The 15,513-nt window shown below is 35.4% G+C and overlaps 1 protein-coding gene across 2 annotated transcripts; it reads left to right on the top strand.

Annotated features, from left to right (window-relative positions):
- Positions 1 to 711: 711 nt before the first annotated feature.
- Positions 712 to 15,449, top strand: LOC139511363 (plancitoxin-1-like). Of its 2 annotated transcripts, XR_011662012.1 has the most exons (9): positions 712 to 861; positions 6,176 to 6,350; positions 7,301 to 7,376; positions 7,894 to 8,055; positions 9,091 to 9,297; positions 10,496 to 10,611; positions 11,746 to 11,874; positions 12,142 to 13,665; positions 14,185 to 15,449. XR_011662012.1 is itself a non-coding variant. In XM_071298026.1 (8 exons), the coding sequence occupies exons 1-8, from the start codon at positions 755 to 757 to the stop codon at positions 12,241 to 12,243; spliced, it is 1,128 nt and encodes a 375-aa protein (XP_071154127.1). In that variant the 5' UTR covers positions 712 to 754; the 3' UTR covers positions 12,244 to 13,049. The 2 variants fall into 2 exon arrangements, 1 of the variants encoding a protein (XP_071154127.1); XM_071298026.1 differs by lacking the exon at positions 14,185 to 15,449 and having other exon boundaries at positions 10,496 to 10,665; positions 12,142 to 13,049.
- The last annotated feature ends 64 nt before the right edge of the window (positions 15,450 to 15,513 follow it).

Raw genomic sequence — 15,513 nt, 5'->3', positions numbered from 1 at the left:
TTTGTAGACGAAACGCGCGTCTGGCGTATATACTTCTTTCTTCTTCTTCTTCTTCTTCTTCTTCTTCTTCTTCTTCTTCTTCTTCTTCTTCTTCTTCTTCTTCTTCTTCTTCTTCTTCTTCTTCTTCTTCTTCTTCTTCTTCTTCTTCTTCTTCTTCTTCTTCTTCTTCTTCTTCTTCTTCTTCTTCTTCTTCTTCTTCTTCTTCTTTAAGGTCAACAAGGCTTCAATACTGAAGAATACATGGTCGATGCCACTGCTGGTGGAGATTTATTTCCCCGAGGGTATCACCAGCCTAGTAGTCAGCACTTTTTGTGCTGACATGAATTGTCATTGATATGGTTATATTTATAAATTTACTGTTTAGAAATTTTTGAATTTTGGAAATACTAAGGCTTTTCTACCTCAGGCAGAGATTACCTTAGCTGTATTTGGCAAAACTTTTAGGAATTTTGGTCCTCAATGCTCTTCAACTTTGTACTTTATTTGGCCTTTTTAACTTTTTGGATTCGAGCGTCACTGATGAGTCTTTTGTAGACGGGATGCGCGTCTGGCGTATATACTAAATTTAGTCCAGGTATCTATGATGAGTTTATTTATATACAAGTGATTTTTACTTTTTTCAAAAATATATCGCAATGAATATGTACAAAGAGGGATAACTTTATTTGATAAATCTAACTTCTGTCCACATTTAAAGGAGGCCAATAGAAAGTGAAAGTAGAAAATACACGTGACTTCCGAATTTACTTTCACAATGGCGGGAAGTAGGAAGCTTATTTTTAACAGTTTAATATTATCCATACTTATTGAAATTTGTTATTGCATGCAATGTCTTTCAAAGAATGGATCGCCAGTTGATTGGTAAGTGAATTTTGATAATTAAGTATCTAGTATTAGTTTTATTTTAGCTTTGAAAACCTCCATTCTAACAACTGGTCTGAAGTGAACTATGAGCTATAGTCAGATAGTATGACACATCTCCTTGTGACGGATGCATATATGTAGTTATTCATTAGACTTTTCTTGATTAGCCATTAGCTTATGTAGTATGGCCCAGATCTTATCCAATTAATCAAGGAAAGTGTCAAATCAATTTTTTTTTTTAGAAAAATAGCTTTAATTTCTTCTTATTTTGACATAAATGAGTGACTATAGACTGAGCTCGGAGACCATCATGTCATTATGTTATCCATTAATACAAAATTATTACAGAATGGCAATCAAAATCAACCAATTTGAACAGAGAGGTTTCCTCCCAAATCACAAACCATCACCCTCCTTCACAGTTTAAAACAGACTTGTCATTCCCAAATCACCAATCATCACCCTGTTATTAAAGGCTGTTTGACAGATATATATATGGCAGTGGCTATTTGACCGGCCACTGGCAAAATAGCAAAATTGCTATTTGACCGGCACCAGCAAATTTGCTATTTAGCCGGCACTGATTAAATTGTATCTCAATAATCTCACTGACATTAAAATGTAAGAATATCATTAAATATCATTTTTTTTTATTCAAAACCTTTTGTTACTGTTAGTTGCTCATATAATTAAACTTCTTACCTAAAAAAAAAATGTAAAAAAACTGTTGCGTACACATGGAAAATTTGAAAAAAATAAAAATATGGTGAATCTATTAAGAATAAAAGTGAAGTAATAACATAAATTTAAAAGTAAAAAATACAAATATGATAATAGTCACTTTGTGGCTTCACTACATTCTGGAAACTAGTATAAAAAATAAGATGTGGTATGATTGGCAATGAGACAACTATCACCAAAAGACCAAAATGACACAGACATTAACCAGTAGAGACAGTTGTTCTTCACAAATCACCAATAATTACTCCCAAATCACCAACCATCACCCTCCTTCACAGTGATTAACAGAGTTGCCCCTCCCTAATCCCCAACCATCACCCTCCTTCACAGTGATTTACAGAGTTGTCCCTCCCTAAATCACCAACCATCACCCTCCTTCACAGTGATTTAAACAGAGTTACCCCTTCCTAATCACCAACCATCACCCTCCTTCACAGTGATTAACAGAGTTGTCCCTCCCTAATCACCAACCATCAACCTCCTTCACAGTGATTAACAGAGTTGTCTCTCCCTAATCCCCAACCATCATCCTCCTTCACAGTGATTTACAGAGTTGTCCCTCCCTAATCACCAACCATCACCCTCCTTCACAGTGATTAACAGAGTTGTCCCTCCCTAATCACCAACCATCACCCTCCTTCACAGTGATTAACAGAGTTGTCCCTCCCTAATTCCCAACCATCACCCTCCTTTACAGTGATTTACAGAGGTGTCCCTCCCTAATCACCAACCATCACCCTCCTTCACAGTGATTAACAGAGTTGTCCCTCCCTAATCACCAACCATCACCCTCCTTGACAGTGATTAACAGAGTTGTCCCTCCCTAATCACCAACCATCACCCTCCTTCACAGTGATTAACAGAGTTGTCCCTCCCTAATCCCCAACCATCACCCTCCTTCACAGTGATTTACAGAGTTGTCCCTCCCTAATCCCCAACCATCACCCTCCTTCACAGTGATTAACATAGTTGTCCCTCCCTAATCCCCAACCATCACCCTCCTTCACAGTGATTAACAGAGTTGTCCCTCCCTAATCACCAACCATCACCCTCCTTGACAGTGATTAACAGAGTTGTCCCTCCCTTATCCCCAACAATCACCCTCCTTCACAGTGATTAACAGAGTTGTCCCTCCCTAATCCCCAACCATCACCCTCCTTCACAGTGATTAACAGAGTTGTCCCTCCCTAATCCCCAACCATCACCCTCCTTCACAGTGATTACCAGAGTTGTCCCTCCCTAATCCCCAACCATCACCCTCCTTCACAGTGATTACCAGAGTTGTCCCTCCCTAATCCCCAACCATCACCCTCCTTCACAGTGATTAACAGAGTTGTCCCTCCCTAATCACCAACCATCACCCTCCTTCACAGTGATTAACAGAGTTGTCCCTCCCTAATCCCCAACCACCACCCTCCTTCACAGTGATTAACAGAGTTGTCCCTCCCTAATCCCCAACCATCACCCTCCTTCACAGTGATTAACAGAGTTGTCCCTCCCTAATCCCCAACCATCACCCTCCTTCACCGTGATTAACAGAGTTGTCCCTCCCTAATCCCCAACCATCACCCTCCTTCACAGTGATTAACAGAGTTGTCCCTGCCTAATCCCCAACCATCACCCTCCTTCACAGTGATTAACAGAGTTGTCCCTCCCTAATCACCAACCATCACCCTCCTTCACAGTGATTAACAGAGTTGTCCCTCCCTAATCACCAACCATCACCCTCCTTCACAGTGATTAACAGAGTTGTCCCTCCCTAATCCCCAACCATCACCCTCCTTCACAGTGATTAACAGAGTTGTCCCTCCCTAATCCCCAACCATCACCCTCCTTCACAGTGATTACCAGAGTTGTCCCTCCCTAATCCCCAACCATCACCCTCCTTCACAGTGATTAACAGAGTTGTCCCTCCCTAATCACCAACCATCACCCTCCTTCACAGTGATTAACAGAGTTGTCCCTCCCTAATCACCAACCATCACCCTCCTTCACAGTGATAATAGAGTTGTCCCTCCCTAATCACCAACCATCACCCTCCTACACAGTGATTTACAGAGTTGTCCCTCCCTAATCCCCAACCATCACCCTCCTTCACAGTGATTTACAGAGTTGTCCCTCCCTAATCACCAACCATCACCCTCCTTCACAGTGATTTACAGAGTTGTCCCTCCCTAATCACCAACCATCACCCTCCTTCACAGTGATTTACAGAGTTGCCCCTCCCTAATCCCCAACATCACCCTCCTTCACAGTGATTAACAGAGTTGTCCCTCCCTTATCACCAACCATCACCCTCCTTCACAGTGATTAACAGAGTTGTCCCTCCCTAATCACCAACCATCACCCTCCTTCACAGTGATTAACAGAGTTGTCCCTCCCTAATCACCAACCATCACCCTCCTTCACAGTGATTAACAGAGTTGTCCCTCCCTAATCACCAACCATCACCCTCATTCACAGTGATTAACAGAGTTGTCCCTCCCTAATCACCAACCATCACCCTCCTTCACAGTGATTAACAGAGTTGTCCCTCCCTAATCACCAACCATCACCCTCCTTCACAGTGATTAACAGAGTTGTCCCTCCCTAATCCCCAACCATCACCCTCCTTCACAGTGATTAACAGAGTTGTCCCTCCCTAATCCCCAACCATCACCCTCCTTCACAGTGATTAACAGAGTTGTCCCTCCCTAATCCCCAACCATCACCCTCCTTCACAGTGATTAACAGAGTTGTCCCTCCCTAATCACCAACCATCACCCTCCTTCACAGTGATAACAGAGTTGTCCCTCCCTAATCACCAACCATCACCCTCCTTCACAGTGATTTACAGAGTTGTCCCTCCCTAATCCCCAACCATCACCCTCCTTCCCAGTGATTTACAGAGTTGTCCCTCCCTAATCCCCAACCATCACCCTCCTTCACATTGATTTACAGAGTTGTCCCTCCCTACTCACCAACCATCACCCTGCTTCACAGTGATTTACAGAGTTGTCCCTCCCTAATCACCAACCATCACCCTCCTTCACAGTGATTTACAGAGTTGCCCCTCCCTAATCCCCAACATCACCCTCCTTCACAGTGATTAACAGAGTTGTCCCTCCCTTATCACCAACCATCACCCTCCTTCACAGTGATTAACAGAGTTGTCCCTCCCTAATCACCAACCATCACCCTCCTTCACAGTGATTAACAGAGTTGTCCCTCCCTAATCACCAACCATCACCCTCCTTCACAGTGATTAACAGAGTTGTCCCTCCCTAATCACCAACCATCACCCTCCTTCACAGTGATTAACAGAGTTGTCCCTCCCTAATCACCAACCATCACCCTCCTTCACAGTGATTAACAGAGTTGTCCCTCCCTAATCACCAACCATCACCCTCCTTCACAGTGATTAACAGAGTTGTCCCTCCCTAATCCCCAACCATCACCCTCCTTCACAGTGATTTACAGAGTTGTCCCTCCCTAATCCCCAACCATCACCCTCCTTCACAGTGATTAACAGAGTTGTCCCTCCCTAATCCCCAACAATCACCCTCCTTCACAGTGATTAACAGAGTTGTCCCTCCCTAATCCCCAACCATCACCCTCCTTCACAGTGATTAACAGAGTTGTCCCTGCCTAATCCCCTTCCATCACCCTCCTTCACAGTGATTAACAGAGTTGTCCCTCCCTAATCCCCAACCATCACCCTCCTTCACAGTGATTTAAACAGCTAGGTTAAAAGTAATCATAGAAAAATTGATCTACAATACAAGATGTATCAACTATAGAAATTAGAGAAAAATATTTTGGAGTTATTGCACATCAATATAAAAATTTTCAAATGTTTAGCAGTTGTAGGATATTATAATAAAAACTATAGGAGCTATAGGTCATGTAGGTATTTTTTTAGTGTAAAAGCTGGGTTAAAAGTTTAAAGTGCAAAAATGGTACACAAGATTTATTCACCCTGAAAGGTTTTCAAACTATATACCAGGACTATTAATGTTTTAATTGCCCCTGGATTATCAATGATTATACAGTATTCTAATTTTTTGCTGATATATTAAAATTATAGGAGCTAGGTTAAAAGTGTAAACTGCTAAAATGATCAGCATGACAAAATCAATCTAGCATTAAAATTTGACAAACATTTTAGAGTTATTGCCCCTAAAATGTTGCTTTTTATTGTTTTTAGTAATTTTGGTTGTTATCCAGAAAAAGTTGATTATGTAAGTTGCAAAAATGATCAGCAACACATGCAGTCCAAAAGTATGAGTATCTAAAAGTCCTCATTGACATCCTGGCCAATTTTCATCTGAAGCAAAGGTGTGCCTTTTTTATTAATTTTTTTACAGAAAATGATTTCACACTTTTGACAACATTACCCTGATCATGAGGATGATAAAGGTGTTTTTTTTTGCTATGTTATATTCTGATTTAATATATATCTATAGATGCATCAGGATTAGATATAAAAAAAATCAAATTCTTGTGTTCTACAAAGATCCCTTATTATACCCACAATTATCCGTTGACAGATTTAATGATTACTATGTTCCGTGTACAAATTCTATTTAAGGTTTGCTATTTACAAGTTACCAGAATTGAGACATGGTAAAACTCCAGTCCTCCATGAAGGCAGAGGATTTTATTATATGGACCAAAATAATCCATCACTGGTTTTATCTGATAAAGGCATGGATGAAACCGGTCATGCAGTATACAACACCCTTCAACAAATTTATGACAACAAGGTATAGTTATCTATATTATTATCTTCTAAAGATCACATTGTCAGAGCTCTGTAAAAGGCCCAACATCTATACTAGTATTATCTTCTGAAGACCACATTGTCAACTGTAACAACATAACAAAATGTCAAATGATTCAGATGAAAAAATCAACAGCCTGATTTTTGACAGCAATAAATGAAAAACAGATATAATAGATGGATACCAAAAACAGAATTTGGACATACTGTTGTATGACCATGATGATATTTGCTATGTTATGTAGTTCCTTATTGGAACATGGTTAGGTTCTTTTCTGGGATACTGTAAGCAGTAAATCAACTTTATTTGGTATATTAGATTATTGTAAGGTGTACATGTCTGTCTGGCAAGTATCATATGACTTTGACCTCAATTTCATGGTTCATTGGTCATTGATATTTTTTTTATGTTAACAGTGATGTCAGTTTATGAGTAGATTTAAACAATAGGTCAACTTTATTTGGTGTATGGAAGGATTGTAATGTGTTCATGTCTCTCTGGCAGTGTTCATATAACCTTGACCTCATTTTCATGGTTCTTTGGTTTGATCTGTTTCTGAGGTACTATAAGTCACAGGACCACTTTATTTGGTGTATGTCATGACTGTAAAGTGTACATGTCTGAGTTGCATGATTCAACTGACCATGAGTTCATTTTCATGAATCATTGATAATGTTAAGTTAATATGATTTTATGCTTTGTTTCTGTGTGATCTGTCATGCCTTTTCAGATTTTTATGAAGCTGATACTATTGGTTGATAAGAAAGAAATAAAGAAAGCCTTCATTATATAATTACCCTTGATTGCTAAGTAGGTTAAAATTCAAGTATAAAGCTGGTATTAGAGGATAGTTTGTATACTAAAAGTTTGGGCCTAGGTTATAAATCATTGTAAAAAGTCAATATCAGATTTTTACTATTTTTTAATTTCAGACCACCATGGCCTACATAATGTACAACGATCAGCCACCAAAGAAGAGCCCTAGTCTAAACCATGGACATTCTAAAGGTAAGAATTGTGCTTATTGAATAAAACATTGAAAGATGGTAGTCACATTAAATTCTATTCATTTATTATGTCTCTGTTTTAGTGTAATTTCTTACAGTCTTCTTTTTTCACAAATTCCTCATGAGACCACTTCCCAGACCATTAAACGTGACTGTTAGGTGAAATTGAAACATCTTTGCTTTGCTTGATAGGGGAGTTTTGAATGCAGGCCAACTGCAGGTTTTATATTAAGATCTCTTGCTTACTGCTTTGGTAAGGAAAATTAACAAAAAAGGATTAATTAATTCTTTTTAGGTAAACTAAACTGTCATACATTTCATAAAGATTGTGAACAAATATCCCAAGATGTAATAAAAAATTCTTAACAATATGGAGATGAATATATATATAATGTTTAAGGTGAAGGTATTGTACAAGACCCTTTAATTTAAGTCATTGCAGAAAATTTAAGAAAAACACAAGAAAACATTACTTTTAGTTTTCTTGTGTGCCATGATCTTTTATATTCTTTCTGCAGGGACAGTAGCATTTGATAAGACAGTTGGTTTTTGGTTGGTACACAGTACACCAGAATTTCCACCAATTAAGTCAGATGGATATTCCTGGCCTAAGTCAGCCTGTACATTTGGTCAGACGTTTCTCTGTATTTCCATGAACTATGATATGATGGACAGAATGGGTAAGGTATTAAAGTTTTCTTTAATTATATTTAAAAATTGAATGCTACATTTTAACATTTATTTGGGTAAAGAAGTGTTGACTGAAGCACATTTTTTATGAATATAGGTAAGAAGATGAAGCATGGAAGCCCATCATATTAAAAATGTGGACACAATCAACGCTTTTACAAGCCTGATGAATTAAAAAATAAAACATTCAATTTTAATACTTAAATTTGCTTCCTACAACCATGAAATAGTGAGTTCTATCATTATAAAAGAGAAGATATGGTATAATAATTGCTAATGAGAACGCTTCACAAGAGACAAAATGACACAGAAAGTATCAACTATCGGTCACTGTACGACCTTCAGCAATGAGAAAAGCCAATAACAAATGTAAAACAATTCAAACAAGAAAACTAACAGCCTAGTTTTTGTACCAAATAAAGATGAAAAACAGATATGTAACATCAAATATGACATTAAGAGATAATAATACCTATGAGGATAACACTATCCAGAGAGTTTAATTAATGTGGATTCAAACAACTATTGGTCAGCTTAGGACTTTCAACAATGAGCAAAACCCATACTATATAGTCAGCTTTGAAAACTTTTACAAATTATAAAAAAAATAAAATTAAGATATAAAATTACTATGTTTATATATAAGAGAATGAATACAGCAATCCATTTATGGAAAGAAAGAGAGCATAATTTTATGTCTCGACTCTACAAAGTAGTGGAGGCAAGACTTGAAGGTGCGCTGTTCTTTGGCAATCACATAGTCAACAATGAATGAGTTTTTGAATAGGTCAGTTTAAGTAACCAAAAATTCATTTTAATGTTTTGCCATTTTGATTTCACAATTTGCATCATACTAGTAAAATTACACACATGAGTGACATATCCAATTGTGTTAACAGTATTTAAACAAAAAATAAGTAACAAAGGGGTGATAACTCCTGCATAATTTATCCTCAGCATAAGCATTTATTTTTTTCTTATGAGAAGATTTAATAATCAGAATATGTTCTATTGTATGTTTGAAGGTTCTGTGTTCATGTACACCTATCCTAAGATATATGACACGTCTTTACCAAGCGTGTTTAGTGCCGACAATCCAGTGTTATCTAACATGATCCTTGGTCCTAAACAACATCATGTGATGGATCCACCATGGTACAACGTTACACAGATTGTATCTAAGGGACATAACAAGTTCATGAGTTATGAAAAGTTTACAGATTTCCATAGAGGTTTGTTAAGCATATTTTATTTCAGTACTCAATTTAACGGGTTCAGAATCTAATGCATTCTGGGTAATAATGATAAATATTTTTGACAGAAAGTACTTAAAAGTGATTGTTGACTATGTTCTAGACAACAGATAATATACCAATGAAGTAATAATCCTTTAAATTATAAAATAGAGTAACAAAGATTGTAGAAATGATAATATCAGGTTATTGCATTAATTTTGTTACAAGCAGATTTTTTGTTTGTGAGTGCACTATATATTATAAGAGCTCAGGGGTAATTTTGACAGAAAATCATTCAATATCCTTTTGGTTGTATAGCAAAACTTGAAAACCTAATGAATATAAAACTATGAAGATGTGGTATGATTGACACCATAGACCAAATGAAGCATATTTATGTCACTCAAACACTAGTGCAGTATCACAGAATGTTGCACACTCACTTTTTCATTAATTCAAAGAAAAATGATATGTCACTGTACAATAAAAGCTCTTATTTGACCTCTCAGAATTTATAATAATTCAGATATTTCATTTATTGATTGTTTGAACTGAATTTTAATGTGCGTATTGTTGTGCGTTTACTTTTTTGCATTAGCTAGAGGTATAGGGGAGGGTTGAGATCTCACAAACATGTTTAACCCCGTCGCATTTTTGCGCCTGTCCCAAGTCAGGAGCCTCTGGCCTTTGTTAGTCTTGTATCATTTTAACTTTTAGTTTCTTGTGTACATTTTGGAGTTTAGTATGGTGTTCATTATCACTGAACCAGTATATATTTGTTTAGGGGCCAGCTGAAGGACGCCTCCGGGTGCGAGAATTTCTCGTTGCATTGAAGACCTGTTGGTGACCTTCTGCTGTTGTCTGCTCTGATCTGCTCTATGGTCGGGTTGTTGTCTCTTTGGCACATTCCCCATTTCCATTCTCAATTTTTTTTCAGAATATTAAAACCTTTTTATTATAATAAATGACATAAACAGTGTTATTATTGATGAGTTTTGTTGGTATATGGTTTTCATGTAAAGGCCATAAATTCATGTAAAATTTCAATACGAAGGCTTGTTTTACAATGTAATTAGTATATAGGCATAACATGAGATAACTAAATATGCAATGTTTGAATTGCAAAAAAAAAAATATAACTCTACATTTAAAAACAATTGCTTTTCGTATATCTTGAAATGGCATTATATTACAGATTTATATGATGGTCTACTGTCCACTGCTTTACATGAAGATTTGTTGGTAGAGACATGGAGAGAACATGGTGCTTCAGGCAATGACCTACCATCTAACTGTTCTATACAATACAAGGTCAGTAACTCTCCACACAATGACCTACCATCTAACTGTTCTATACAATACAAGGTCAGTAGTACTTTATTCCAGATTCAAATATTGCTTTGGTTATATGATTATAACTGAAAAGGGGCAAAGACACGTTCATAGCAAAATCTGACTTGTTTTCCTGCAATTAAGACTTCTTCAAAATTGTCATCTTGCACAAAGAAGTTGTTCTATTCACTCATAATTTTGGACTTAAACAGTTATTTTTTTTTCACTATTATAAATAATGTAGTGTAAACTTGATATAAACATATGCTAAAATGTCCAATTGTTTCAGTTAAAAACATATTTTTACCAATTGTGTCATAACTGATGTTATTATACCCCTGCTTTAAAAAAAAGTGGGGGCATACTATTTTAACTCTGTCTGTTTGTCTGTCTGTCCATCCATCCATCCATCCATCCATCCGTCAGTCAGTCCGTCTGTCTTTCCTATGAATATTTTCATCGCATTTTTCTCAGGAACTTCTTGACAAGGATTTCTGAAATTTGGTTTCAGGGTTTATAAAAGTCGGCTATACTGTATGATGGGTAATCAGATTCACCATTCAACAACTTCCTGTTAACTGAAATATTTAGGCGGGGGTTTCATCAGTGTTACTTGTTCTGACGTAATGAAAGGGGTTTTGTAAGAACTTGATTATTAGCCGATTTCTGCAAATTTATGACGGTTTTCTGAAAAATTGACATCCTTCACCCACAAATATTGTTGCTGAAATATTCTTTGTGAACCATATTCTAACTATTCAACAAAAAATTCAATGGGTGAGGGGTTGTATTACATACAAAATCATGAAAAGAGGTGGAAAAATTGACAAACAAAACTTACACCTATTCCTATTTCAGGCTAATATGTTTTTGAATATGAAGCAGATTTACAATTTTCATTTTATACTTTTAAATATCATACATGCAAGGATACCCATTAAATTTACTTTGATAATTGAAGTAAAAAAAACACCTTTACACTAAAATAATTACAGTTTGCAGGCCCGTTTATTGGGGTTGCTGGCTCTACTTCATTATTAAAAGATTATTGGATGGAACAAGATTTAGCAGTCTGAAATTGTAAGAAAATGATATATTATTTGTGAATTTCAGGTATACAATATAGAAACAATGATATTCCCAGATAAAGACATTGCTTTCAAAACAACTAAAGACCATGCTAAGTGGGCTGTGGCAAAAAATGGTGGGGACTGGCTGTGTATAGGGGACATCAATAGACAGGTAATTAGCATAATTGACAGAATTCTTGTTATAAAGGTTACAAATATATAATTGTATTCAATGTAGATAAGGACATGGAATTGTTAATAGTTTTACACATTTACACAATGCTGTTTTGAAACACAATGCAAGCTGTCAAGTTTTCATTTTATCTGATATTTTCTGTTTTAACTTTACTATGAAAAAATAAGATGTCATTCTTAAAATAGATTCATATATTTGAATGTTACCATAATACTGAAAAAACATCTCTCTACTTATTTTCAGATGACCCAGTTTAAAAGAGCAGGTACACAGGTTTGTTTCCAGAACCATCAGGCTTGGTCAAGCTTCAGAAATCTTGTTAACCAAACAGAACCGTGTGCGTAAATCTATCCAGAAACTCTGATTTTCAACAGGTTTAGAAATCTTGTTAACTAGACCAAATATTGTCATCTATCCAGAGTCCAGAGCTATCTTGCTTGGATTAGCTTCAGATATCTTGTTAGTCAGACAGAACATTGTCAATAGCTCTATCATGATCCACCAGGCTTTAACTTGTCTCAGAATTTGAAATGCGACATTGACAAAAACAGTAAAATTAAGGCTATAAATTGCATTGTTTTTCTCTCAAAGATTTGACAATTTAACTTTTGAGCATAGAAAATGGTGGTATAATTACAACAGATTTGCAAAACATTCATGGCTCTGAATATTTAAAATCAACAAAGCTTAGGAATTCTTTTTATCTCTTTCATTGCAACACTTAAACTCAGGTGAATATATATGATAATAGAAAAAAGTGTAGTTAGGAATTGAGAATTCTTTGAGATGTTTGTTGAAATTTAATCACATGGCTAGAATTGATAAAAAATAAGTTATGTATGCAAGTATACTTGGATTAGTTTTCCTCAAAACTACTCTTATTTCTGAGATTTATAAAAATAAGCTCTCCTTTCATTCATTTCTGGTTTATAATACTCATTGTTTACATTGAATAAATACATGCACTGATAATATTTTTTTAAGTCTAATATAAATATATACTGGCAATTTAAGCGTAAAATGTGTCATTGTTATATATTATCATTCAGGGTATGAATTTATCATTTGTTCAACAACTTTCACATTTTACCATATGTAAAATAACAGGACAAATTGTTCTGGAAAATTTAGTAATAAACATGCAAGAAAAAGAAGCTTTACTGTTCATTTGTATATGTTTTTGTAACACAGTTTTGGTTATGTATTTTGAAATTAACTGCTGATATTTTGGTGTTTATGACTGTGTGTATTATACACAATTACACTTGCTGCTTTTGTAATAGTATACCAGTGCAATCTTTAATATTTATCTATTTTGTTACGTGATATAGTTGATGTGCTTAGGTCACATCAAGTTCGCTGCTAAGCTCACAATTGATTCATCATAAATTTTATATTAGGCAAAAATTTATACAGATCAAAGGATATTTTAAAAGATTCAAATTTCAACAATACTCACACAACTGTGTTTACAGTGTAGAGTGAAAAATGTACAAATAACTTTGATGTGACCTTATTCACAGACAAATGCGTTCCATTTTGTACTTTATATTATAAATATTGTTGATCTGTTTTTGTAAACTTTGTATATGTTATTTTAATAAGCACATTCTAATATTTTTATAGTAATGTTTTCACATTTTATAACTTTCTTGTATAAAAGTAGACTTTAGCACTCTCAGGTACTTGAAAGGCATTTAATCAGCTGAATTGGAAACCAAAACATATTTCAAAATACCTGCAGTTCTTGTCTGTAACTCACAGGTAGTACTTCATTTGCCACAGCAGCTTAACCCGGATAGACCGGTCGACGCTTCCGGTATAGGCATACGCCGCCCTCGTCGGTCTTCACTCACTGGCAAGCAATCAGCCGGTCATAAAAGTATGGTGGGAAGCGCATTTTTAGATAAATTATCGGAATTTAAAAGGTGAAGATTGATTTTTGTCAATCAGACTAGTAAATTACATGATACTGCATTGGTCCACTATGACGATAATAAATTGCCATGCTATATTTTATTTTCAAATTTATAAAATTTATGTCTGAGAAACGTTTTTATGATGAATAAGGCCTAAGAAAAAAAGATTGCATTTCAAAAATATATATTTATTGTTAATAGGTTCATCGTTTATATTCCCTAGCTTAGAAAGCAAAAAAGTATAAATTTGAACTTCTGTTGCCATCTTTAAATCAGCCGGTTCCACTCGTTTTATTTTCAGCCATAATTAAGCCAGTCACGTGATAGGGCGAACAGGGCATAGCCCGACCTAGAACAAATGAAGCAGCCCCACACTTTACAAGTACATGTTGTTTTTTGTTTTTTACATTATTTCTGATTTACTCACGAAATTTTACATTATTTCTCATTTACTCACAATATTTTACACTTTTTCTTATTTATTCTTTTCATAGAGCTTTTCATATTTAAGATAAGATGTCTTTTATTCAAGTCTTACTTATAATGATAGGAACAGTTCGTTATCCATTTTTGTTGTTGCCTATAATAGATCATTATGTATGGTTATACATCCCTATAACTGTAACAACTTAAAAATACAAGGATCCTCACATTATTTTTACCCTATGATATTTTTGAAAAAGCTTTAAAAAAAAATTTCAAACTATTCTTTCTTCATTTCTGTTTCTTGGAGTACTAAATTGATACAATGTTGTTATTTTATTGATTTTTACAATAATGCTTTATAATAAAAGTATATTTTTGTATATTTATGTAAGCTGGTGCTAACTGTTTTCTTTCATTTTGTAATCTCATCATATTTCTATATTTTTTTTCTGTAAAAAATCTAATAAAAATATTTCACTGGTATTTTTATTATTTGATGGTCCATCCCAATAAGTGAAATTAACAAACATTTATAAAGTACAGTATGTCACTTGGCTGCTGGACCGACCGAGCAAGGGCTGTATAGCCATGTTAAAAAACTTCCATTATCATCGTCAATGGTTGGATTGTTGTCTAAATGTCAAACATACCACTTTATATTTTCATCAATCTTTCTATTTGTACCAAAGTTATCAGAGTTTACATCTGTTACAATGGTTGGTTGACAAGTAATCTTTTACATATATATATATACATAATAGCTAAAACGGGTAATGCCTGGTCACACATTCACGGATCATCTCTTGGGATCCGCTACGGATTAATCTCGTGGATGATTCCGGAAATGTGGTTTCTGTAGTCTGAAACAGATCCCATATGGATGCACAACAGTATGACTACGGGTTTATACGTTACTACCACGGATAATGAAGAACAGGGTTCATTTTGGCAACATGAGTGATACAGGTTCTTACTGTAAGACACTGTTAAATACGGAAATGACAATGACACATGTCGTGACATATGTACTGCAGATAAACAACAGTTTGCTACGTAAGGGTTAGTACATATGAAAATGGTCTGAAACAGAATAGTACAAACAGTCACATTTCTATAATTTACTTGTTATTCATCATTTCTATATGACAGTTAATCGTGGCTTATTTTTCGTTGATGTTAAATAAATTATTTGTCTGTCTGTCTGTACTATGTGGTGTTATTCGTAATCCTCGGACCAATGACATGAAGCAGTTCTTGAAACATATTTAGG

This window comes from Mytilus edulis, chromosome 2 (assembly GCF_963676685.1).
Source record: "Mytilus edulis chromosome 2, xbMytEdul2.2, whole genome shotgun sequence".
NCBI lineage: Eukaryota > Metazoa > Mollusca > Bivalvia > Mytilida > Mytilidae > Mytilus > Mytilus edulis.
This window is presented reverse-complemented; position numbering and strand designations above follow the sequence as displayed.